This window comes from Nicotiana sylvestris, chromosome 6 (assembly GCF_000393655.2).
Source record: "Nicotiana sylvestris chromosome 6, ASM39365v2, whole genome shotgun sequence".
In the NCBI taxonomy this organism is placed as follows: Eukaryota; Viridiplantae; Streptophyta; class Magnoliopsida; order Solanales; family Solanaceae; genus Nicotiana; species Nicotiana sylvestris.
In genome coordinates this window covers 106302423-106327206 of record NC_091062.1, presented here as the reverse complement: position 1 = coordinate 106327206, position 24784 = coordinate 106302423, and the positions used below count along the sequence as shown (strand labels likewise).

Below are 24784 nucleotides of genomic sequence, written 5' to 3'. Positions count from 1 at the left end.
CAGAATTGTCCCTTAACTCTACTATTTTTACTTTGCTTTTCTTACTTAATTGTTCTTATTGTTCTAAGCCTACCTCGAGGTCGCTAAGCACGAGGTCACCACTGTTGAGTAACATTGGTTTGATTCACTTGTCTCTTTCATTTCTACTTCTTATTTCTTGATTATTAATTGGTATTGAACTAAATCACACATCTTTAAAACCAAAAATCAAATTTAATTGTTACTCGTATTTTCGAGGTAAACAATGTTGTATATACTTTATGATAGACAAGTATTATTTTCTGCAAAGTTAATCGAATGACACACCTTAATATACTTAGTATTAGTCCATTGCTTTAATGTAACTTATAGATTTATAAATTTAGTTATATGAAGAATACTTTCTAAATTATAAAATGAATAAGTCATCTCCAAAATTAAACAAAATAATTGATTAATGACTTGATAAAAAGATTCCATCTCATTAGGCCGTGGTAGTAACAAGTAAATTTTAGAGGATATGCTCCTTGGAAAAGAAAATAATTCTCTAGAGAATTCCTCCCAAGAAATATGGTGGCGTTCGGATTTGCTGTTGGTTTAGATTTTTAAAAATAATTTTGAGAAATGTCGTTTTTTGGATTAGTTTTATGATTTCGAGAAGATGTAGCACGAGAAATTTAAAGAAAGACTAATAATTACAATTCTCGTTTATCTATCTATATTTATACTATATTAAAAGCATGAACGCCCTTAATGAAATATTGTTCGCCTTTTTTACCCTTTAAAATTAAAGTTTACACTAGAAAAAATAGTTATTCAAGTATTTTCTAATATTTAAAAATATTCATTTAATTAATTCACTGCTATTTAGGAATAGTTATTTAATTATTTTCCTAATATATAAAACTTTGAAATCAACCGAAACTTTACTTATTAATAAGTTTTTTCTTATTTTAGTTATGTGGATTAATTCTACCTAACTTTGCATCTGAAACGTGTGTAGTTAACATTATGACTCAAGGCAGTTGTCACTTTTTTATTTTTGCATTTCCTTTAACATATTGAGGGGTTTGGATTTTTGCACTCTAATAAAATGGATAAAAATAATAAAATTTTATAATTTATTATAATCATACATTGGTCAATATGTTTACCTGCAGATAGATATTGAAGAAACTTTATAGTTTAATTATCTTTCTAATATTTAAAGTTTTAAAAATAACTAAAATTCTCTACGTGAAATGTTAGATCGATATTTTTATCTTTTGAACATAGAATTTTTATTGGATGATAATATAGTTATAATTAAATATTAAACTTGGGATGATCTAATATTAAAAATTTGAATGAAGAAAAATTATTTCCTCTACTATTGAGAATCAATAATTAAACTTTTGAACTAATTTAACAAAGTAAGTTTTTGAATCAACTGATTAGTTAGAAAATCCAATTCAATTATTTTACAAATTCATCATATAAGTAACTGCAAAATTTGTAGTGCACATAATAATATTGATGGTAAAAGAAATAAAGCAAAATTAGTTACACCATAGTATTAAGAGTCAAATTGATAAAAATACAAACTTAAAGTAATAAGGATAAAATAGTAGAAGATAAAATAAATTCTAAATGAGTTATCATTAATTTATTTTTCCTTTGCATTTGTCCGGCAAATGATAAATTCCTATTATTTTAATTTATTAAGTTATGTATTATAAAATATTAACTCAACATTAGTCATTTATAGACTTTACATTGTCACTTCTTTTTTCTTTCCTAGGAGCTATAGAGCCAACATCTATATTCCCAAATGTTTAAAAGATCAAAAGATTTAATTTTTTAATTTGCTTTATTTGACAAATATTTGGAGAATTGCAATGAACTATTTTTGTGTCACTTGTTTTTCTCACGTATTAAGTTACCCAAAAACAATAATTTTTGTAAGATATTCCCAAAGAAGTCCTCAAAATCACAATGAGTCATAAGAGGACTTCTACGAGCATGATTTTTTTCATAATGATCTAGTTAAATGGGATCAATATTCATCGTTATATAATTTTTTGTAATTTTTATTTTATAAGCTAAGTAAACAATAAACATGACGGCTTGTGAAATTTTAGCAATGAATAAATCTTACATTGAAAATATTGACTAAGATGATTGACGACTTCTACCTTGCCATCATTTTTTTATTTATTGAGTTGCTAAACAAAATCAACAATTATCATTTTTAGGAACTCACATTTTTTCATGAACTTATTTTATAGCTCAAGTGTAGTTAGTTAATATAATATTTATGTAAATTTTAGAAAATAGATATATTTATTGAGAATGGATACACGCGCAACGCGCGTATTGTAAGACTAGTACTATATTAAAAGCACGAACGCCCTTAACGAAATGTCATTCGCCTTTTTTACCCTTTTAAAATAAAGTTCACATTAGACAAAATAGTCATCATTTAATTATTTTTTTAATATTTATAGAATTTAAAATACACTACAAATCTTAATTATTAAATCTTTAGAACTATAATATTATTGTTTCTCATTTATTGAATTGTTGAATAAAATCAACTATCATCATTTTTCAGGAACTCATATTTTTTTCTTACACTTTTTTTGTAACTCAAATATAATTAGTCCATATAGTATTTATGTAATTTTTTAAAAATATCTATTCATTGGGACGGGATACACGCGCAACACGTGTACCGTAAGACTAGTTTAAAATAAAGTTCACATTAGACAAAATAGTCATTTAATTATTTTTTTAATATTTATAGAATTTAAAATACACTACAAATCTTAATTATTAAATCTTTCCTTATAAAAATAGTTTTCTTGTTTGAAATTTGCACCACATAAAATTTTAGAAAATTTACCTTAAAACATTCGTTCCTTGTTTGAGGTTTGAGCCGGTGAGGCTTTGGGGTCTAATGTAAGAGTTGCAAATTCACATGCAATTGGTTACTATAAATTACCTGTTTCCATAAATTATCAATAATAAAAGAAATTTAGAGAAAAGAAAAGGATTTGCTCTTTCCTCAAATAGAGATGAAAAAAGAATTTAATTTTTTACAACAGAACAACATTTATCAATATGAAAAAGAACTATTTTATTCCGTACTAGACATGTTTGTAATATTTAATACTTTAAATAATATTTAAGAATTTATATTGGATAAAATTATAATTTAATTACTTCTTAATACTTAGCACTTTAAAATCAACGAAAATTTTACTTGCTTAATTATTTTCTTATTTAAATTATTATATATGAAGTCCTACTATTTAGAAATTTAAAGTCAATTAAAAAATTTACCTTATACCTTTTCTTATTTATCTATATCTATCTACCTATACTTTAAAATGATAGCATGAAGCTCTTTACCAAAATGTCATTGTCCCTTTACCCTTGAAAAATAATTTCACATTTGGCCAAATTGTCATTTATTAATTACTTTCTCAATATCTAAGATTTTTAAAATCAACTAATAAATTTTTCCTTGTTTGAACTGCGTGAGAAGTCCTAATATTTAATACTTTCAAAGATAAATAAAATAAAATTTCCTAATATGTATGACATAACCTCCAAAAGGTCAGTATGTTTCACAAATAATTCTGGAGATAACAAACTTTTATTAGTGTTCAATTTGACTTGTGATTGTAGAATACAAATAATTAAAATAAGAATATAAAAAGTATTTCTACGAATCCCTTTTACGTATTATTATTGGGTATGCAGTAGTAAAAGAAAATAAAGTTTGATCTTTGGTTTTTCTTTTATTTGGTTTTCTAAATTATAATACCTTGAGTTTAAAAATATTAGTTAATTAACTAATTAAGATTGAAGGATTACCATGTAAATATTCCAAGTCTTGGTTTAATATATATATATATATATATATATATATATATATATATATATATGGTTTTGGAATAGTTTAACATTCATTAATTCTAGACTTTATATTGTCACTGTACGCGCTTTAAAAAAAATTATAGGACCAATCTATTCATTCTCAAATCTTAAAATAAAATAGCTATAATTATTAGCATCAAAACAACATTCTCATAAAGTAAAATAACTATAATTATTAATATAATTAACGTAGCTGAATTGTTTGTGCTGCAAATTTAAATGATATTTAATTATTTTAAGTTCAACAAACGAGTCAATAATCAATATCACAACATTATTGTTGTCATTTAAATGAATTTCGCATCAATTTTAATGCCCATTTGTATTTTACATAGTTTATTCTTCTTGTATGTAATTTTTAGTTTATTAACACGTGGTGTGCGTTGCACGTGCTCTAAAGTTAGTACTTATAAAATTTGACTCTATTTCTCTTTAATTACTCACTTCAAACTACTTTCCTTTTTTAAATTAATAACCTCAAAGCCCCTAAATTCATTTTCCTTTTCGAAAAGGGAAAACACAATTCCAATTTGGAACAGCAGGCGTTTTCATTTATTGATAATAATTGAAGAGTACAAATGACCACGTTTTTGCTAGATAGCATGTGAAATAACAAAGAGCGAAACTTTTTGGATATATAATTTAAGTCGAAAGTAAAGTTACACAAAAAGCCGAATCCACATATACCGTCGAAAAAGATCCTAAACCAAAATATTGCTACTATAACTTTGCTAGTAGGTACTAGTCTCTTTCAGTCATCGATTCCTCTTGTACCATGAAGCATAGACGTAGAGGCCCTCCCCTAAGTAATGCATCAGCTGAAAAGTATATTCGTAATATGGACACAAAACAACTCCCCCCCCCCCCCCCAACTTTGCTGTTTTTATTTTTTTGTATAACCATTTGGTATCCGATATCTAGTGGATAGATCAATTCAGATTCATACCGCGTAAGACCTATTAAAGTGTGAAAAAGTTAGCGATTTCTCCATTTCCAGAACTTGAATTTGAGATCTCTGATAAAGGATCGGATGGAGAGATCCTATCCATCCTTCCACATCTCTTGATGATCATTTTATTGTTTTTCTAATTCTCAATTTGTCTAAAATGTTAAAAAGAAAATTGGTTGTAAAGGTGCATGCACGCATAATCATCCCTAAAAAGATTTTGCAGTCACTATAATGATTTGGCAATTGACAAGCCAATTCATCAAAACACCAAAACTTACTTAAAAGAAAAGTGAACAACCCATACTCCTCGAAATAACTCTATTTCCATATTTTCTAAGGAGTTATCGAAGGAAAAATACATATAGTCCCAAAGAAGTGGACAAGTCATGCAAAATATAACATATAGATTTCCCATTTAGGGCCAATTCCACTCTGTCATTGAAATGTAGGGTTCAAATTTTCATTATTATCCTCCTCTCTTCTTCCTTCTCTTCCCACGACCCACCTAAAATTTCTTTTAAAACAGAGAAAAATTAATAAAAAAAATTATGGAAATCAGACCTTTATCGGGACAGGGCATACCCTACATGATCCAATATTAATGGAAAGTGGAATATGAGGGCAGCCTGGCTGATTACTATTGCTAGTAGTGACAGCCATACAAAATGGGAATGGGGGGAAGTGGCAGATAGCTATTGGTACCCATTCCTCACATGACATGTTTGGTTGAGTTAAACCACAACTTTGTACTGCGTAAACGCTTGCCCAACTCAATTTTTACGCCAAATTACAATTATTAAGTGATAAAATTAAGATCACATTGTATATTCTTAAACTAAAGATAAGGGAGAACAATGTACTGTAAAAGCACATGCCATTTATTCAATAAGTTGGTATAACGTTATACTGTAAAAGCACATACCATTTATTCATTAAGTTGGTATAACTTAAAAAACGCATTTTCCCTTTTCCCGCCTTTATGATGAGAACTTCAACGTACTATGCGTCCTGAGTGCACATATCCAAGTCAAAATTTACAGTGCAAACATCAATTCCAGTTGCACCATTATCACTTTGTAATGAATAATAATGAAATATAGAAAAGGTCTTCAATCTTCACACTTATGCGTGTTTGGAACTAAGACTCCCTTTTCATAAAAGTCGCAAAACGATTAGATTATACGTTATGCACGACTATAAGTTTCCAGCTCTTAGAGAGACTAACACAAATGAAAACTAGCTGTTAACATGCCTCTACATATTACAATCAGAAGGCATAACAGCATTGTTCAATTTATAATGTTATTAAATCACCCTGAGAACTAGCTCTACTAGCTGGTCACAATCTCTGAATCTTAATGCACAAGTGCAACACCTTCTAGTTGTTAATATTAGCTCCAGCAACTAATGCACCTCATACCACTGTTTTTTTTTCTCTTACAAACGCTTAAAACAGCGGTAGGGCTTCAAGGATACAAAGATCTCTATTTATTAGAGATCCATTCTTCAAAAAATTCCAAGGGTTCTGCATATGGTGTACTCTTTCCCCTAGCTTACTATAGCTGAACCCAAAGCAAAATCCGAAGATCATTGGATGCCAACGTTGAATAGACACCGTACAAAGATCCCGGTATTTCAACTGTAAAAGAAAGTTAATGGAAAACATTACTAATTACTACCGATTTCCTACTTAAATATATAGCATAGTGGATTTAACTTTAAAGTATGCACAGTAAAGAAAGAAAGCTTTTACGATGTCAAAGGCAAGTACAGAGTCAACTACAGTATCACATTCCCCACAAAGCTGAAAAGCAAACCACAACAACCGGTACGATGATTAGCATCTTAGTTTAGTAGTTAACTTTAGAATTGTCTGAATTTACTTCACTGTCATTTATATGATTTACCCTATTAACAAAGGGTCATGCTAACATTAGTACATGACGGTAGTATGTTAGCATGATAATCTTTTTCTAATTTCCTAAAATGTCCCTAATAGCAAATTAGCAACACATGAACAAAATGGGTTTTCCGTCTTTTCTGATCCAGCTTTTTCCTCCCCCGCCCCACCTAGTGCCCGATAGAGAAGAAATCCAAGTTTGTTTCACTGTGAATTCTTTATGAATTTCCACACGTTTTCTTAATTAAACACCTTCTACTGTAAATTATGTTCTTAAGATGAACTCATCCCGTCATTAGCGTTTTCTAAGACACAAAAACGAAGTTGTAAGTGATGAATTAAGATCTTTTTGGTGGATAAGCCACGTTCATGGCTTCTTTCGTTTCTTTTTCCAGAAAATCCAAATAAGAGCATAGATAAGAACATAAACAATAATGTCGGGTGAGGGTGAAGATGACTCTGATTTAAAACTCAATTTGAGTTATAATTGATATGGGTGTAATTTGTTATTCCATGTCTCAATATATTTATTCTTTGGGAGTGGGATTCTGAAAACTTTAATGGTTGAGACCTGTTGAGAAAAGCAACAACTAGCAATGAAAAGAGCTTTGTTAAGTTGAATTTGGGAGTCGAAAAGAAAAGTAAGAATCTGAGAGAACGAAAAAGAAAGGAGGACATGTGGAAGAGAGAGGGAATGAGAATTGGACATTGAGTTTCGGTAAAATGACAAAAGAGCCCCTAACATTAACACATTGTTCATTTGTTATAAGGGACATTTTAAGAAATTAGAAAATGTGTAGTATGTTAGCAAGAACCATTAACAAATTAAGCTTCCATTGCTAACCAAGTGACAGCAACTATATTTTCTTTTGTAAGTTGCCACAATAGAGGTCCTTAATTTCTGACTGGTAGTGCCGGCACAGCTCCTGCAGAACATACCTACACAAGAAGAAACCTAAAATATTTCTTCATTTATGTAATGTTATCGGTTATTATCAATTTGTCCATTACTTGGAAAGTGAGTTCAGAGCTAAGTTGCTCTGACATGGCAGTTTAGGTGCCGCACCCGTGTCGTCATGACACTAGTAAGGGTGTGGGTATGGGATCTGTACCAGATCTGGTTAAACAATTTTGGGTACTTTGACCACGACGGATGGAAAAATTCAAGACGAGATACAATTTAATTTCCGAAATCAGAACCAAAACTAGGGTAAATTTTGAAGAAAATAGCATAATTTATCGAGAAAATCAATCTTTTACGTATCTACAACTTGAGAATAAAAAAGAAATCCGCACTTTACAAGCATTACTTAAGTAATCACAAAATTTCTCATAATTTAGAGATATTTTTATATTTTTGAATTATTTTTAGCCGAATCCCCGCACCTGTATCCGTAATAGGATCTGTATCCTCGAATTTAGAATTTACATCTCGAAGGATCCGACCTCTAGATCCGCACCCGTGTCCGAGCAACTTAGGTTCAGAGTGCATTTCTAATGCGCGGTTCCACACCTTGGAAGGTTTCTATTTTATGAGGGATTAAAGAAGATATCCAGAGACTAAAACTATGCGATACTTCAGAAAATGGAAGACTTGTAAACGTGCAGCGCAAAGCTGTAAAGAGGAATTTTCAGATAAACAAAGTTCCTAAGAGAATGCACCCGGCCAAATAAAGGGCCTTGTGGATGATTTTTGCTCTTAGATCGGGTCAGATTGCTCACTAGAAGTGCTGGGATCTGGTTAAGAATGATTAATGGAGGTATTTTGTTTACTTTTAAGCTTATTGAATTCTGTGTTGAAAAGACCACAGCTTCATTCCTATCGAGAAGAATGCACCCGATCTTTCTTAGACTGTAGACCTTGGCCTTATTTCTTGTTCTTTAAAGGGTTTGCCCATTTAATCCCAGAATCACAGTTGAGATGGATTTGCCCAAAGGACACTTACCAGAGTTGGCGTGAGTTTTGTAAATTGAATTCCTAGAAATAACACCAGTATTTAATTAAGCATTAATCATGTGCTGATTGGTTGTTATATTTAGTCACATTATTAATTATCCGGCATGTAAATTACAAAAAAAGTCCTTTATATTACTACTACATCCATCCCAATTTGTTCGACACCATTACTATTTAGGAGTCACGAATTTGTTTCATTGACCACAGCTTTCTAAAACATTTGCTCCCCTCATTCCAGTTTAAGTGACTCTACTTCCTTTTTAATATGTTCCAAAAATAATGACCTGTTTCTAAATTTGGAAATAATTAACTTAAACTTCCACATTTTACGCTTTTGTAACTACAAAAATATTATGACATGTTTAACCACAAGTTTCAAAAGCCTTATAGCCACACAGATATTATGACATATTTAAGACAACAAGTTTTAAAAGTCTTCCTTTCTGTCTTAAACTCCATGCCTAGTCACATAAATAGAAACGGAGGGAACATTAGATAACAATACATGGATTAGCTATACCTACGTGAGAGCATATAAATGAGAAAAATGTCCTTTATGCTACTCCATCCATCCAATTTGGTTGGCACCATATTTGGGACTCACAAACTTGTTATGACTACAATTTTGTTAACATTTATTAGATATTTTCAGCTATATAAGGTTGATCTGCATTACTTGTGTAAAATCTAAATATGTAAATGTTATTTCAAAAAGTTTAAGAAATTAATGTCTAAATACACATTATAAATTAGATGGGTTGACCCTAGAACTTTGAATACCGCTATGCTTTTCGTGATGGAAGAACTATTACTTATTTAGTAAACCATCTTTTACTTATTCTCTCTCATTTGTTTCTAAAATATAATTTTCATGCTTAAAAGATGAATGCAATGTTTATTTATCCCTTGCCTCCTTTTGATTATAAAAGGAGTGAAGTCGTCGTACTTGTAAATATTTCAATACCACATTGGTGCTTTGCAAATATACTTTTATCTTACTGCTCAGAAAATAATATTTTAGTATATTCATTTTAATTTCCCTCTCAATAGTATTCTTGATATGAGAACTAAAAATTGATAATTAATTGCAATACTATAATCATTATAATCACATGATACCAAAACTAAATGTTAATTGGCTAAAGTTTAACAAACCAAGGGTATTATTGGAAACAAATCTTTATCCAGTTTACAATCCAATACATGTTTGAACTATTACTGTATACTAGTATTAGTACCCGCGCGATGCGCGGACACAAATAGCAAATTATAATTTGAGTTATTGAAATTACCTTAAAATTTAAAACTTCCAGATAACATGTTTCTTTTTATTTATATTTTTATTTTATATCTGTAACAATGCAACTCCTTGATTTAGTACTTGTATTTTATTTTGTGGTCAATATTAAATAATACTAAACATATCACGTTTGTTATATGTCTTGTTTGAGCATATTATTTAACAAAATTCTTACTACCTTTTTATGTTTCACCACAAATTCGAATAAGTTTTATCCTTCTACATTTCACCCAAAACAACTCTCTCTTTAATCTTTGCTTATAGTTATTACATTATCTATTACTTAATAATGTTATATTCATGTGATCTTTTATTAGCTTACCAATTGACTTGATATCTTGCTTATTACCCTTTTGATAAACATATATAAATACAAAAAAAAATATTCCTAAAATTTAATTTATTTTTGTACTTTTATCCTCTTACTTGGAACTCTTTTTTCATTTAACTCTTTCAATAATATATTTGAGTATTATTTAATTATTTAATATACATATACTTAATTAATTCCAAGTATAAATATTCTCACACTATCTCTATTTTCCTCTTTATACATCCTCTTCCTACTATGAATTTTTAATTAGTTTTTTTACATTAATATTTTACCAATAAACAAAATATATAATATCACATTTTATTTTAAGTTATAACTTTGAATTAGTTTAAAATATTAATAGATAAATTTTTTATTATTATATTTTAAATCTATTGAATTTTCTTGTAATTGTTTTTTGTATCACGTGTAATTAAATTTTCTTTCTCTTTTAAAGTTAGGATACAAATTAGACTTTAATTTTCGTTCATAAAATTACCCATATGAGATATTTATTTTGTAATTCCTTATTTTTAATTTGTTATCTAATTTTTAGTTTTTTATCTAGTAAAACTTTAATTTTGTAGTCCTATCCATAATTTGAGCGTTTTCACCATAATTTTAATCTAAATCTCAAGTTCAAATCGTCTTTCCCTTCTATTTCTAATATTAAATATTTTTAAATTTTTGATTATTGCTATTAAGTTACCTAATATATAGTATTTTATTTTCTTATGTGGCTTTCATTAACATGCGTCTTTATTTAATATCATAATCTATTTATATCCTTTAATATTATTATATAAATTGATGTATGATTTTTTAATCTTGAAATAAATATTTATTTTATTTAAAATTAATACTCAAAATTATTAAATTATTTAAATTTATTAGTAATATTTTTAAGCATTATATATTTACTTTATTTTATTTTTTAAACTAATTCTTAGTATAAATAACCTTGCATTATCTCTAATTTATTAATATTTTGATTTTTTTAATTTTTTTAATCTATTAAACTTCAGTTATGTGGCCTTATCCACATCATGACCTTTTTTATCATACTTAAAAAAACTTTTTATATCAAATTTAAATAAATTTTATCCTTTTTTGTTCTTTATGATAGAAATTTTGATTTTTTCTCTGTTTGTTTCTTATTTTGCTATTGTATATTCAATACTAAATATTATTAACATTGTCATGTGCTTTTTATTAGTTTACTTGAATTTAATATCCACTTTTATCACATTCATTTTAATATAATACAAATAATAAATAAAAATTATTTCAATAGAAACTTTAACTCTATTGCTCATATTCTTAAATATGATTTTTCTTATCATATTAAAAAAAAAGTCCCATCTCAAATTCAAATATATCTTATTCTTCTATTTTATCCATTGGACCACATTTTCATAAATCATCTTATACTTTCAAACTTAACCTAGCAATACTCAATTCAAATATTAATCGTAAAAACTCTAATTGTTGCAACAATATTTTCACTATTATTTTAAGAAATATTTATTTGTCCGAATTGTCAACATTAATATAACCTCATTTTTCCTACCATAACTAAATTATACACAAAATTTAATTAAAGATACCTATAGTAATGTATATTGTTCACAAATAAGGTCAGATACAAAGCTTGTACTAAATAAAAAATTATTATTTCAACTTAAAATTAATGATGTAAGATACAAAATAAAAATTTAATTGATTTTTTCTCAAAAAAGGATACCTACCATAACTGAATTATACACAATTTTAATTAAAGATACCTATAGTAATGTATATTGCACCCAAATAAGGTTAGATACAAAGCTTGTACTAAATAAAGAATTATTATTTCATCTTAAAATTGATGTGTAAGATACAAAACGAAATTTTAATTGATTCTTTCTCAGAAAAGGATACCTACCATAACTGAATTATACATAAAATTTTAATTAAAGATACATACAGTAATGTATATTGTACCAAAATAAGGTCAGTTACAAAGCTTGATCAATTAATTAAAATTCGTCCCTACCATAATTATACAAAAAAATATTAACTAAATTATACTACTAATAGAGATTTGTATCATAATTAAAAAACAATTCTTATTGAACTACTACTTCCATTAATTATGTTTCCATTTATAATTCAAATTTTTAATGTTGTCTTAAAATTGCCAAGTGGCTTTTTTTTAGCTTGCCACTTGGCTTAACCTCATGATTCACTACTCTCCTTTTAATATAATATAGATAGATAATAATCTAAATCAGATTTATTTTTTAAAAGTTAAAGATTAAAAAATGTATATCTAAAATCAGTTAATTTATTTATAATAAAGAAATACATATTTTAAAAAAGTAAAGAAATCTGAAATTTGTGAAGGAGTTTTTATTTTTTTCAAATAATTTTGTAGCTCCTATATTTTTGGAGGGTTGTCCTAAAGTGCCAAATGGCATATTATGATGATGCCACTTGGCGTAATGAGAATGTTTTTTTCTTCTCCTTTTAATTATAGATAGATATCATAATGTTATTAGTTCAAATATAGCAAACTCTACCGGCTTGTATATGGCGGAGTGTTTGAAAGAAAGGAATTTAAGATGTTTTCAAAATAAGAAAGAGCCAATTAGCAAGATAAAAAGTTTAATATATTCTTTTGCTTTCATTTGGAGTACACAGGAATTTAGTGAAGACGCAGATAGAGCCACAAATTTTATTAGCTCTCTTCAGAATAAAGGGAATGTATTCTTATGCTTTTTGCTGTACATATTCAGCACAATCTTAGTGCTGCTTAAACAATAAAATTATACTTTTACCAATCAAAAAAAAGAAAACATCTACCCACAACTCATATGCTAACCTATAAGTTTGCACATCTGATCTCACAGATGCAGTTGGGTTGGGTAAATACATTATTTCTTTTTTCTGATAAGTAATGTCTTGTCCAACACTGTTACTTATTTAACCTAACTATATCTCAAGACAATGTGTTGAATTGTTGCATACGGACCATTTTGGGATAAACACAGCCAAACAATTTGGTACTTCCTAGCAGGAGTCTTCTTATCACAAGACTCCAGTTCAAAATACTTGATCCCATGATTTAAACACTTAACAAAAATCAATGCAACATCATAACCCTAACTAGCAATTCTCCAACTATAATTCGCAAGCTGACAATTATCCCTAGAATTTCATATTGCATTACTTTGATGCACAATTTTAAAGAATGAAGAAATGCATACCAAAAAGTTCCAAAGCGCCTGCCGCTGATGATGAACCAGCCATCACCAGGTCTGCCGAGTGATAGCATAATAAACCCACCTGAGCAAGAAAAAAGACAAGATATGGTGTCATATGAATTAGCTTCCACAGGTATTTCCATGATAAAGATAAGAGTAGTCAGCCGCAGTACATCACCTAAGTGGAGGAAACTTCCTCTTCTCTTCCCACGTACTTGGGCAATTGCATTTCCCAGCTATCACAACGAATAAATAACTTATCCTGCATGCATCTAACAACAAAAAGAAACAAAAGAAAATACTAAGTCTAGCATAGTTGCAAAGCTTTAAACAACTTCATGTAGGTAGTGTGTCTGGAAACGGAGGACCAGGATGGTTTCCATTAGCCAGTCCACTACGCCCCAATCAGAGTATGTATGGGGATTATGAGAGTATGGGCACGTACAAGGCAGGAATATGCATTTGAATCCTCACTTACATCCAACAAGAAATACTGACACATAAGTGTCACACAAAGAAGAAGATTCACAACCAAAATGAACATGTGAATATAACCTTCCGCGGTATTAGGGTTTTCAGTAAGATTTAAACCTTTTGTTTTTGTAGAACAAGTATGAAGTCTTTGTTATTATCCCTCTGGAGTGTAAGCCTTACAGAGATTTGAAAAATGTTAATCACATAAACCGGGGATGAAAGAGCTGAAACCCAGCATCATCGCAGCACCTTATAAGTTTTTAAAGAAAAAAGATGCTGCAAAAGATTTTTTTTTCCATCCTTGTCCTTCTATGACTGCAATCATTAAATGTCATCCTACAAAAGCAAAGCTGAAAGCCTGAAACAGGATTCTGATTTTAAGAACATGCTAGATCAAATGCTTACCTGACGGCAGAGAACTATGTCCAAGAAGTGCAGTTCAAAATGCTTAATAAAATTAACTCAGCACCAGCTAGATTAGAGTTCATCCATTTGACTATGTAAATAGTTCCTCATGATTGCTGTCCTTGGATACAAGCTGCAATGTTGTGCCTTTCGTTATCCAGGCAGTGAGTTGAGGCTGCTGTTCAAAAGGCATAAGAGGATGGAGGTTTCCATTTTCCAGCTGTACACCATAAACAAAAGGTAGTCGAAGTGACAGAAAACTCTCTGGGGGTAAAATTACTCGACATCCAAGACAGAACTGCAACTTCTTTTTACGGTCTGGCATAGATGGAGGGAGACATGACTCCTACAAAGTCAAAATAGAAAAGAAACTCAGCAATTGAGAGAATAATTGAAATGCTTATTTCCAAAGATGTACACCAAAAATGAAACAACATAACATCTAAAAAGATGCGTGAAGCTGTGACAACAAGCAGTCAAGCATCCCATTGAATAGGATCCAGTGAGCCAACAATGGCAACTACATTGAAATAAAAGAGGAGCTATAAACCTTTTTAGCCTTCTTGTAATCTTTATTTAGGTGAGTTGAAGATATAATAAAGTAATAAAAGTGCGTTGTCTCTAACAACTTAAGCTTTTAGATGAGGTGTCACACAATTCAACATAGTATCAGAGCAAGCGGAGGTCTTGCACTCAAGACCCACCACTACCTATTATCAGAAAAAATATCCACATATCTGGCCCATGAAAGAGAATCAAGCCCGCGCTTGAGGAGCATGTTAAAGATATAATTAATTAATAAGTTTAAGTTTAGATGAGGTGGTCAGATAATTCAACAATGAGATCCAGATCCTAGCATTGCTTATAAGCACCTCAACGACCTACTCCATCTGTGGAATAATCAGGAAGCTTACTCCACTGTTTGGCCAGCATAAAAGTAGAATGCAAAGCCTCTGCTTATTACACTGGCAAGTTCATTTTCTTGGAAAATCTGTTTTCCATTGTTCTATTAGTGTAATACATGTTTATTTTATCTGTAAAGTAATTCCAGTGTAAAGCAACATGTTTTCTAACGGAATAGCAGTTACAGATCCACAAAGAGGTCAGATGCTTTTTGATATAGAGCACAACAGAGGTCAGATGTTCTTTCACGGAATGCAGCATAAATTAATTTTTCACCTTTAATATTAGTATTAAGATTCGATGTCACCTAACAAATACTTCTCCTCTGCATTATCAATTTCCGCAACCCGACAATTGATCAATAAGCTACACTTCAATCCCATGTCAATAGGGGTCATTTTTATTGATCATTAACTTACTGTAATTGACTTGCAAAAAGATTACTGTAAGAAATCATTTGGTTCACAGACTAGTTGTGCATGATTTAAAATGTACGGATTGTTATGCGGTTAATAATAATACATGAATCACTATACACAGATTGTGACACCAATCTTCAAGTTTTCGTCTAATGAAACTTCAAGTTAAACCATTACAAATTCTTACTATATAATACTATCATGATTTCTTTTATTTACTAAAACAACAACAACAACAACAACAATAACAACAATATACCCAGTAAAATTCCATTAGTGGGGTTTGGGGAGAGTAGAGTGTAGGCAGACCTTACCCCTACCCCAAAAGGGTAGAGAGGCTGTTTCCGGGAGACTCTCGGCTCAACAGAAGAGACAATAATATCAGAAAAGGAAACAAAAGAAAACAAAAGAAACAAAAAGAAACAAAAGAAAAGGCCTGTAACAACAAAAGATGCCAGAAAGATAATAACAGCAACATAAGAGACAACAAATAAGTGAAAGGACTTTTATTTACTAAAACAAGCCACCATTTTGGGTACTTTTTTCTATTTTGGGTGCTCTTACCCAGTATCACTAATACATATATTCTTATTCAACACTTCATCCAACATAAATACATACGTCAAGAAAATGGTACCAAACATTGTATGAGTATTGCACAGACTGGGAATCAAAGGTTAATTGAGTAATGCAAAATGCCGAGATCAAAAACAATCAGGGCTTCATATGATTAGGTGGACAAGGATAAGTTAATTCGATACCAAAAGTTCCTGTAAGTTACCTCAAACTGTATGACTGGGTTTGCTGCTAAAATGACTGGGAAGTGAGGTGTAACCTGCATGACAAAGAGCATACTCATTACAACTAGCAAACGAAGTGAATTTCTCATGTATATATGAACCAATATATGAACCAACAGGACATGAAACATACAGAAAATTTGCAGTTCAGTTTTAGAAGTGTAACCATCAAAATCATTTCTTTTTTAAAACTTTTAGAAATATGGGAAGGAACCATACAAATTGAAAAAAATGCAGAAGATGGACCAATTTCTAAGATCTGTTATTTACAAGTAACCTACTTCTTCAGTTACCAACAACAGTTTTGATGCACTAGCTAACATGTCACAGTCACACTCACTGTATTTCACATGAAATAGGTCCTTTAAACAGAGAATATTAAAAAATATCCAACAAGAAAACAGAAGAACAAGTAACTTGTAGCTGCAGTTCTCCCGTTTCCAACCTGTACATGATAATCCTCAAAAGAAAGGTCATTCTCTCCTGGCTTACCAGACTTAGGTTGAATAGAGAAGACCAAAAGATATCTAATATATCTATCTTTCTGTAGAACTTTATCATATGCAGCCCATTGGCCATGAATAAGACTGCTGATATGTCCATGAAATTGGTGAAAATGTGTAGCTTTTACAAAACAGGGTAAGTACCTACGCCTGAGATGTAACGAAATGTAAATTTCAAGAGCTTCCTCATTAGAGGTTACAAGATACAATTACTCGCAAAAAACCTATTCATGTGCATAAGAATTTTTCAGAATGACTTTGATAGAGAGGTTCAATAGTTTTGCTTTTCTCGTGCTCCTGCATGATCTTACTACTTGGCAGTTTTTTTATATGATTCTGAGTTTTATAATTAACTGGTAGCATCATTGCTCTTTTTTACCAAGCTCTGCAATAAATAAAGGTTAGGAAAACTTTTTGTTACATTTAAGTTGGTTTGAACATGGAGACACAATAAAGGAGATCAATTCATATAGCGTGATAGACATGATCATTTAGCACTTAGCTGACATCTTAAAGCATATGTTTACATTGTGAGGTGTCTTAACAGAGAATCCACTCATAATTGGTTTAGGTACAAAAAAACATGAAACAATATCACCTAAGCCTGTTCATTTGATTAATAGAAACAATGAATCAGATAAGCACTTGAAATGAAATCACATAAAGAGGGATACTTCTTTAGGAGGCCATAAAGATTCAGGAAAATTGAGGAAAATAACCAATATCAGAAGTAAGACTCCCACCAGAAAGATCCTCTGGAGCTGCGAAATGGTTCCTGCAAATCTCACATCTGCTTGATCATTCTTAATCTTCAATTCCATACAATGTGGGCAGTTCATGTATATGGGCAAACTTCTATCTAACAAGGAGGTAGCATAGCCAGAGTCATCGAGATTTAGAGATTGAAAACCAGTTGCAAGATCTTCCCCTGATGCAGCATGTACTGGATGCCTGGAAAGTTGAGCTGGCCCTTCTATATTTGAATATCCGTCATCCAACCCCTCATTTGACTTTTCCAGATTCCGAACCTTCCTAGAGGAAGTAGGAATGATTCCATTTGCCAGGCGGCGGCCTTTGCCATGGCCACCATTCTTACCCCCTCTAGAGGGACCTACCCCCTTATGATCGATATTTTCCAAAGATGAAGAGACGACAGATTCTACAGGCAACACATAAGGAGAACCAAGATTGTTGAGATGGTCCGCAGTTAATATAAAGCGGTGCCCACGGGGGCACTCATGCTCAAATCCAATGTAAACGGTTGCGTGCTTAGAAGAGGTAATTGGTCTGATCTTCTCAATTCTATTGATCTTCATTGAATCCAAATGAGTACCTATCTGGAAAATTTGATTACCTTTAGTAACATCGTTAGAAACAGTAATACTATCATTCTTAACTTCATGAATATCAGGAATTACAGCAACTTTTTCCGATACTGGTTCATCACTAATCTCATTAACCTTCTCTCTTTCCCCATCTCTCGCACTTTTTTGCTTAGTACTCCTATCTGGATTTGACATAATTAGTTTATTTGATTGTAGGGGAGGAAATCCTGAATTTGCAGCAGTTGAACCAGCTACCACCTCAGAAAAAGCTTTTCTCATATTAAAGTTGGAAACTCCTTTACCAAAATTATTTACTTTATCATCTATTTTGACATTTCCTGCAGAGGACTTCTTTTGGATTTGATATCCGTTTTGTACACTCAAAGCACCAGCATTCTCTATGCCTGCATCTTTGTTAGGCCCATCCCTGGCATTGCTATTAAACGTATTCATATTTGCTTGCTGTGAATTGCTTGATAGTAGCCCATTCTCACGTTTTGGCTTCTCAAGAAGGATGGTCCACCTTAGAAGAAATTTCTGGGTAGAACTGAAGCCACTCTGTATCAAACCTTTAGATGGCTGGTAGTATCTTGCATTCCCAACTCGAATTAAACTCCAAGACAGGGGCTGAATGGGCCCACCTGTATCACTTCCTGGGGGTAACTGAATTGTGGGAAGAAGCTTGTCACAATCCATCGAACGATTGAAAATAACATTAGCTGTTTCAAAATCAAAAGGATCTGGCCGCAGGAGTCTTGAACGACCACATGCACATGCATGGAAGAAGACATACCCACTAGAATGTGGCTTAATGTCATCACTTGAACATAAACCGCCAGTTTCTACATCATGCCTTTGGTGCATGCATGGTTTTCCCGTGAGACTAACAGCATCACATAGTTGCCTGCCAGAAGTCCAGATGGATGTGCACTCATCTTCCAGTTTCTGCAAGTAAAACCGTACAGCAGGTCCCTTTACCATTGAATTGAAGGCATGCAGAGCCCTCTCCAAATGGGCATTATGTTGGGAAGTTGGGTAGCACGGAGGCAACTCATTTAGATATGTCGCCTTAGCTACTGGAAGGGCCTTTTGGCACCATAAAGTAGAAAACCTAGTATTTACCCCTCTACCACTCTCCAAATAAGACATTGCAATCTCAAGTGGATCTGAAACTTTTGAGGCATTTCCTTCAACAGGTGGTGAAACGGAATTTCTTTGTTGCAGCTTTCTCTTACTAATTTCAGTCTCATCCACAATGGCATGTTTTGCTGAAAGGATTGCTTGCAGAATAAGCTGACTAGAAGATAACCATTTCTCCAAATGTGGAAGTTCAGGAGAAGTAAATGTCTTTCCGGAAGCAGCAGAAGCAGCTGCTGCTGCAGCAGCAACAGCAACCATGCCAACACCAGAAGCTGGACCACTGTTGGTATTGGAAACCACACCCCCTCTTCCTCTTAATATGTCAGCCTGCCTGCAGATGAACTCCTTGACGGAAAGTATGTCTTCTCTATTTGCACTCTGGCTATGACTTTCAAGCAGAAGAGAATCTGAGGTTGCTTTCCCGTTCAGAACATCTTCCACAAGACCAGTGGCAAATTCAAGGGATTCACCTCTCTTATTAGATGTTATATCTAAAAGTGCAACAGCCTTTGATGCATCAAGGGAAAACAGAGGTGCAGAATTTGACACACCCCCACTTCTTGAACCCGTATGACCAGTTTCAGAACCAGACAGTGTCCGGCATTTTTTAATGGAGAAACGAATCTGTGCCTCCAGAGAAGACTGCAATTTCTTCCTGAACCCACCTTCAGATTTACTCACAGGACGTGCAAGCACAACCACAGAACCAGAACCTTTTGGAGCCAAGCTTGGCCGAGCCGAGGTACCAGCACTAGATGATTGATTCGCTGAGGAAATATCAGCTGGCTCCTCAACACTTGAACTACGACAATCATCAGCAAAATCGTCAAGAAAAGCAAAAAGCGTAACTGGAGTACATTGCCCGGGTAATAAAGAGGTATATGAACCTAAACCTGACATCAGAGTAATTGCTGAATTATTTCGGTTGAAAATGCCACGGCTTTTGATAGGAGAAGGATTGCTAGATGATCTTCCAGATGCACCTCTACGTGATGGAGATGCAAAAGGTGAGCCAGATCCAGAGGGTGACAGAGATTGTGACTTCACAAATGGAGTCATTGCTTGTTTAGCTGCTTGCAAGACGCGAAGTCTCTTCAGTGCCTGGGTGTCAAAGCGTGACCCGTCTTGAATAAAAACTACAACATGACAAACCTGCATAGCTAAGCATGGTTGAGTAGCACTCTATGATTAACAAGGTCAAGTATGAAATAAGAAACAGAAGCTTATATGGTTCACTCCACCTCCCAAACCCCTACCCAGGAGCCCAAAAGTGACCCTCCCTCCCACTTTGCTACCTGTCTAAAATCCCCAGCCTTAAGGTTGGAGGTGGAGGGTCTTTACTAGTAGGTATCCCTTCCTTGACACATAAGAATATGATTAGCACTACTAATAAACAAAATCTGGAAAAGACCTTTAGGCACATGGTAAGAAGAAGAACTGGACTGTAAGTCTCAAACTCAATTCTCACCCTTCAGTAAAGAAGATGGCAACTCAAACTGAACACTAAGCAACAATCAGTACATGCTCATTGAGGCATGAGAAAGAAAAAAATCGTTTGAAATGATACAAAACTCTTCTACACACACTTTTTCCATACAACTGTGAAACAAAAACTTTGCCAATAACAAGAAGCAAGCTTTCCTGAGTAAAACAAATAAAAATCAGATAACTCAATTGGTTTAATGAAATAAACATTTATGACTAACCTAAACTACATCAATCCAATACCTCTACTTTTCCACTAGCTACATCAAAAACACTGTGCTCAATCGCTTCCTGCAATGAACAAACAGCCTCATCCTGTGCCTACTTTTTTAATCGCTTCTTCTTTTCCAAATAAATGAAACAGGTCCATATGTAAGGGAATAGGTATTGATGATTTTTTATTTTGATAACCGTGGTGTCCAGGCCAGCTTGCGCGCAACTCGACTAATTCCATGGGATACCTACTATGAGCCCGTTTGGATGGGCTTATTTTAAGTGACTTTTAAGCATAAGCCATAAGTTAGGAATTCTAGCTTTTGGCTTTTGGCTTATTTTTGTCATTTTAGCTTAAAAACAAGTGCTTAAAAGCACTTTTTTGCTTTATTTAAATACTACAAAATGGCTTAAAAGCTATCTTGGCTGAAAAGCACTTAAAATAAGCCAATCCAAACGGGCTAATACCCCACCAACAAAAGGTGCCAGGTAACTTTGTCCACTAAGGTTTGGACAAATGGGAAGAAATCATCTAGCGTTTTCGCGTTCGTTGGAATTTGGTATTGATGATTTCTTCACCCGACCTCAGCTAATTTGAGAAAGATAACAATGAAACTTTTGCAGAACTCATTACAACAGCAATGTGTGTCCATGTTTCTAATTCCTGTTTTCTACTTATACATATTTCGAAAGCTTCATTAATCTCTATTCTCTAATGTACAGCCAAGAAACAAATCTAAGATAACAAGGAATAAAGAAATCACTTTGACCACAGAAATCTCGTGTACTGATCAATATATCAGAAAAAAGAAAGAAAAAGAACTTACAGAGAACATAAAGAGCATAGCTTGGAGATCACCAAATTCGCGGTCTTCCAAAATTGAATCAAATCCCAATTTAGACTCCAAATTTTTGTCTTCCATCATCACAGGGCATCGAGTTGAAGAGAATTGCAAGTACAAAATCCTCTTTTCCTCATCATGATAATAGCTTATGTTCCTGCACTCAAACCAACTCTTCATGTACTCAGTAACAGCAAAATCCGGTTTTTCAACAAAAATCGGCCTATCTAAACCCCCCGAGCCAAACACATTAGAGTCGATAATCCGGTTCATCAAATAAGCCACGTCATCATGGCGTTTTCCGATAAAGCCAACCACGACGACGCCATTTTGAGGGGTGAGTGGAGCGGAGGAGGTGGGTGGTACGTCTGATGGAGGTGGGTGGGGAGGAGGGGGTGGATCTTGGGGGTGGGTAGGTGGAATTGGAGGTCGAATTAGGACCCGCATGGATTGAGGATTTGGTAATTTTGAGGAGTCCATTGAAACTGACAGCGGGAAGAATCACGTGTGTAATTGGTGTATAACTCTAACAGTATCGTCCATTATAATGAAGCAGAAACAGCTCTACGTGGCGGTCGGCAGTCGGCGGCGGCGCGTGAGAATATCTGTTGAAAATTTGCCGTCAAATCCATGACGTTGAAACGTAGAAGACGAGACAGTACGATACGATGGGAAGCTAGTCAGAGCTTGAATTATTGGACTGGGCTAAGGGTTAAGGCTAACAATGGCTACACAATTCGTAGTCCAACAAGGGAAGCCTTATGTCCAAAAGCTTTTTGGGTAGCCCGATAAGAGTGCGAGTAGTAGGTAAAAATTGCAAAGCTCCCCTATTTGGTCGCCCCATTTAACTTATACCCATTTTTAAAAAAAAATAATTTAATTTGTACTCACTTTTTAAATAATTTGAATCCTTTTCTCCTCCTCCTTCTCCTCTTCTTCTTCTTCTTTCTTCTACTGTTGTTGGTGCTGTTATGAAACTTCAGTTCATGAGATGATTGCCATAAATATGTTTATAAGATTATTTAAAAATAAATTATAAATAATTACATAAGTTAGTAGACAATAATTTGTGAATATTTTCATATACGTAAGTTAGTAGACAACGATAATTCTATTCTTTTCACGTTTATTATTTCCAAAATTTATGATTTAGATACTATTTGCAATCTGATTATTTATCTAGTATGTTAGAAAGCTTTTTCAAAAACTACAACTTATATAGTGTTAAAGTTTTTACAAATGAACTAAATAACTTTAGCATCTTTTACTGAAATTTTTGAAAAAGCTTTATGACAAAACTAATGAATCCAGGACAAAAAAAACTTCAGCTTTTAGTGCTGAAGTTTTTACAAATGAACTAAATAACTTCAGCATCTTCTGCTGAACTTTTTGAAAAAGCTTATTCAGGACAAAAAATCTTCAGCTTATTTAGTGCTGAAGTTTTTATAAATGAACCAAATAATTTCAGCATCTTCTGCTGAAGTTTTTGAAAAAACTTAATGACAAAACTAATGAATCCAGGACAAAAAAAAACTTCAGCTTATTTAGTGCAATTACAAACAAAAACTTCAGCAAATAGAGAACAAAACTTCAGCTACTATGCTTAAGTTCAGCAATTGCAAACAAAAATTTTAGTAAATAGAGAACAAAACTTCAGTTAATATGCTTAAGTTCAGCAATTGCAAACAAAAACTTCAGCTCACCTGGTTCAGCACACTTGCTACTTCAGGCCCGTCTACTAGAATGCTGAAGTTTTGCGTGATTGCCTTTGCTACTTCAGCCCCGTATGCTGAAGTTACGCGAAAAAGTGGGTACGCTTTCAATTTTTTTTGTAAAGCGGTCACAAGTTAAAACGTGACCCAAAAAGCGGGTATAGATGCAAATGCCCCGAGTAGTAGGTAATCCCATCCGGTTGCAATGTTGGAAGTAAAACTTTTGGTTGTAAAAATTCCCAAACAAGTTTCAAGTTTCAAGTTTCAACTCACCAACTTCTAGCCATTAATCATGAATTTATCAAAATAAGTCAAGCACATATAAAAATTAAAAACCCAAATAAATAAAGTTCTTCTCTCCGAAAATCATACGGAAAACTCTTCTTCCATATTTTTAAGCGTGATCAGCAACATTAGATGCAAGACCGAAAAAAATTCATGGATGAGGTAGCAAACAAGGTGATGAAATACAAATATATATATATATACAAGATTTTAAAAATCTAAGCAAAAAAAAGGACATTTTTCAATGGGTATGGCTAAAATTCATTGAAAATGGTTAAAATTCATTGAAAACATATAGATGAGTCAATATAAAAATTTTGAGGAAGATGAGGTGATTTGGTATCAAAATTTATAGTTAAAATCGAGTTCAATTTTTTTTTTGTGACACATGTATCACACACACAAATATACATGTGATACACATTTGATACAAATATGATTCATATGTGATACACATATTTTTTTCATGTTTCATCTTCTACTTCGAATTTTCAATTTAAACCACCTCAAAACTCCCCCAAATCATCCCAAAATTGAGATTCAAACTCCTTAAGATGTATCCAATTTATTCTAATAACATGCACTCAAAAGAAAGAAAAAATTTGATCTTTTTTTTTTGCTACAAATAGCTAATTGGCTAATATTATTAATATTTTAAGAACTGACCAATTTTTGTAATAAGCTACTTATAAATGGACATAGCTGATATTT

At 32.4% G+C, this 24784-nt stretch overlaps 1 protein-coding gene across 1 annotated transcript; it reads right to left on the bottom strand.

Moving 5' to 3' along the window:
• Positions 1-5947: 5947 nt before the first annotated feature.
• On the bottom strand, positions 5948-22823 carry LOC104246594 (uncharacterized). The gene is made up of 7 exons (XM_009802434.2): positions 22062-22823; positions 17815-20688; positions 16550-16603; positions 14447-14792; positions 13746-13839; positions 13571-13649; positions 5948-6491 (listed from the first exon to the last, which is right to left on the bottom strand). Exons 1-4 carry the CDS (start codon positions 22554-22556, stop codon positions 14538-14540), a joined length of 3678 nt encoding a protein of 1225 aa, XP_009800736.1. The 5' UTR covers positions 22557-22823; the 3' UTR covers positions 5948-6491; positions 13571-13649; positions 13746-13839; positions 14447-14537.
• Between the last annotated feature and the right edge of the window lie 1961 nt (positions 22824-24784).

Excerpts from the sequence above, each read along its gene's own strand:
- LOC104246594 (XM_009802434.2), bottom strand. The coding sequence starts at position 22,556 with ATGGACTCCTCAAAATTACCAAATCCTCAATCCATGCGGGTCCTAATT. Across the intron at positions 20,689-22,061 it reads CTATGCTCTTTATGTTCTCT|GTTTGTCATGTTGTAGTTTT; the intron begins GTAAGTTCTTTT and ends TTAGCTATGCAG. Across the intron at positions 14,793-16,549 it reads ACCCAGTCATACAGTTTGAG|GAGTCATGTCTCCCTCCATC; the intron begins GTAACTTACAGG and ends TTGACTTTGTAG.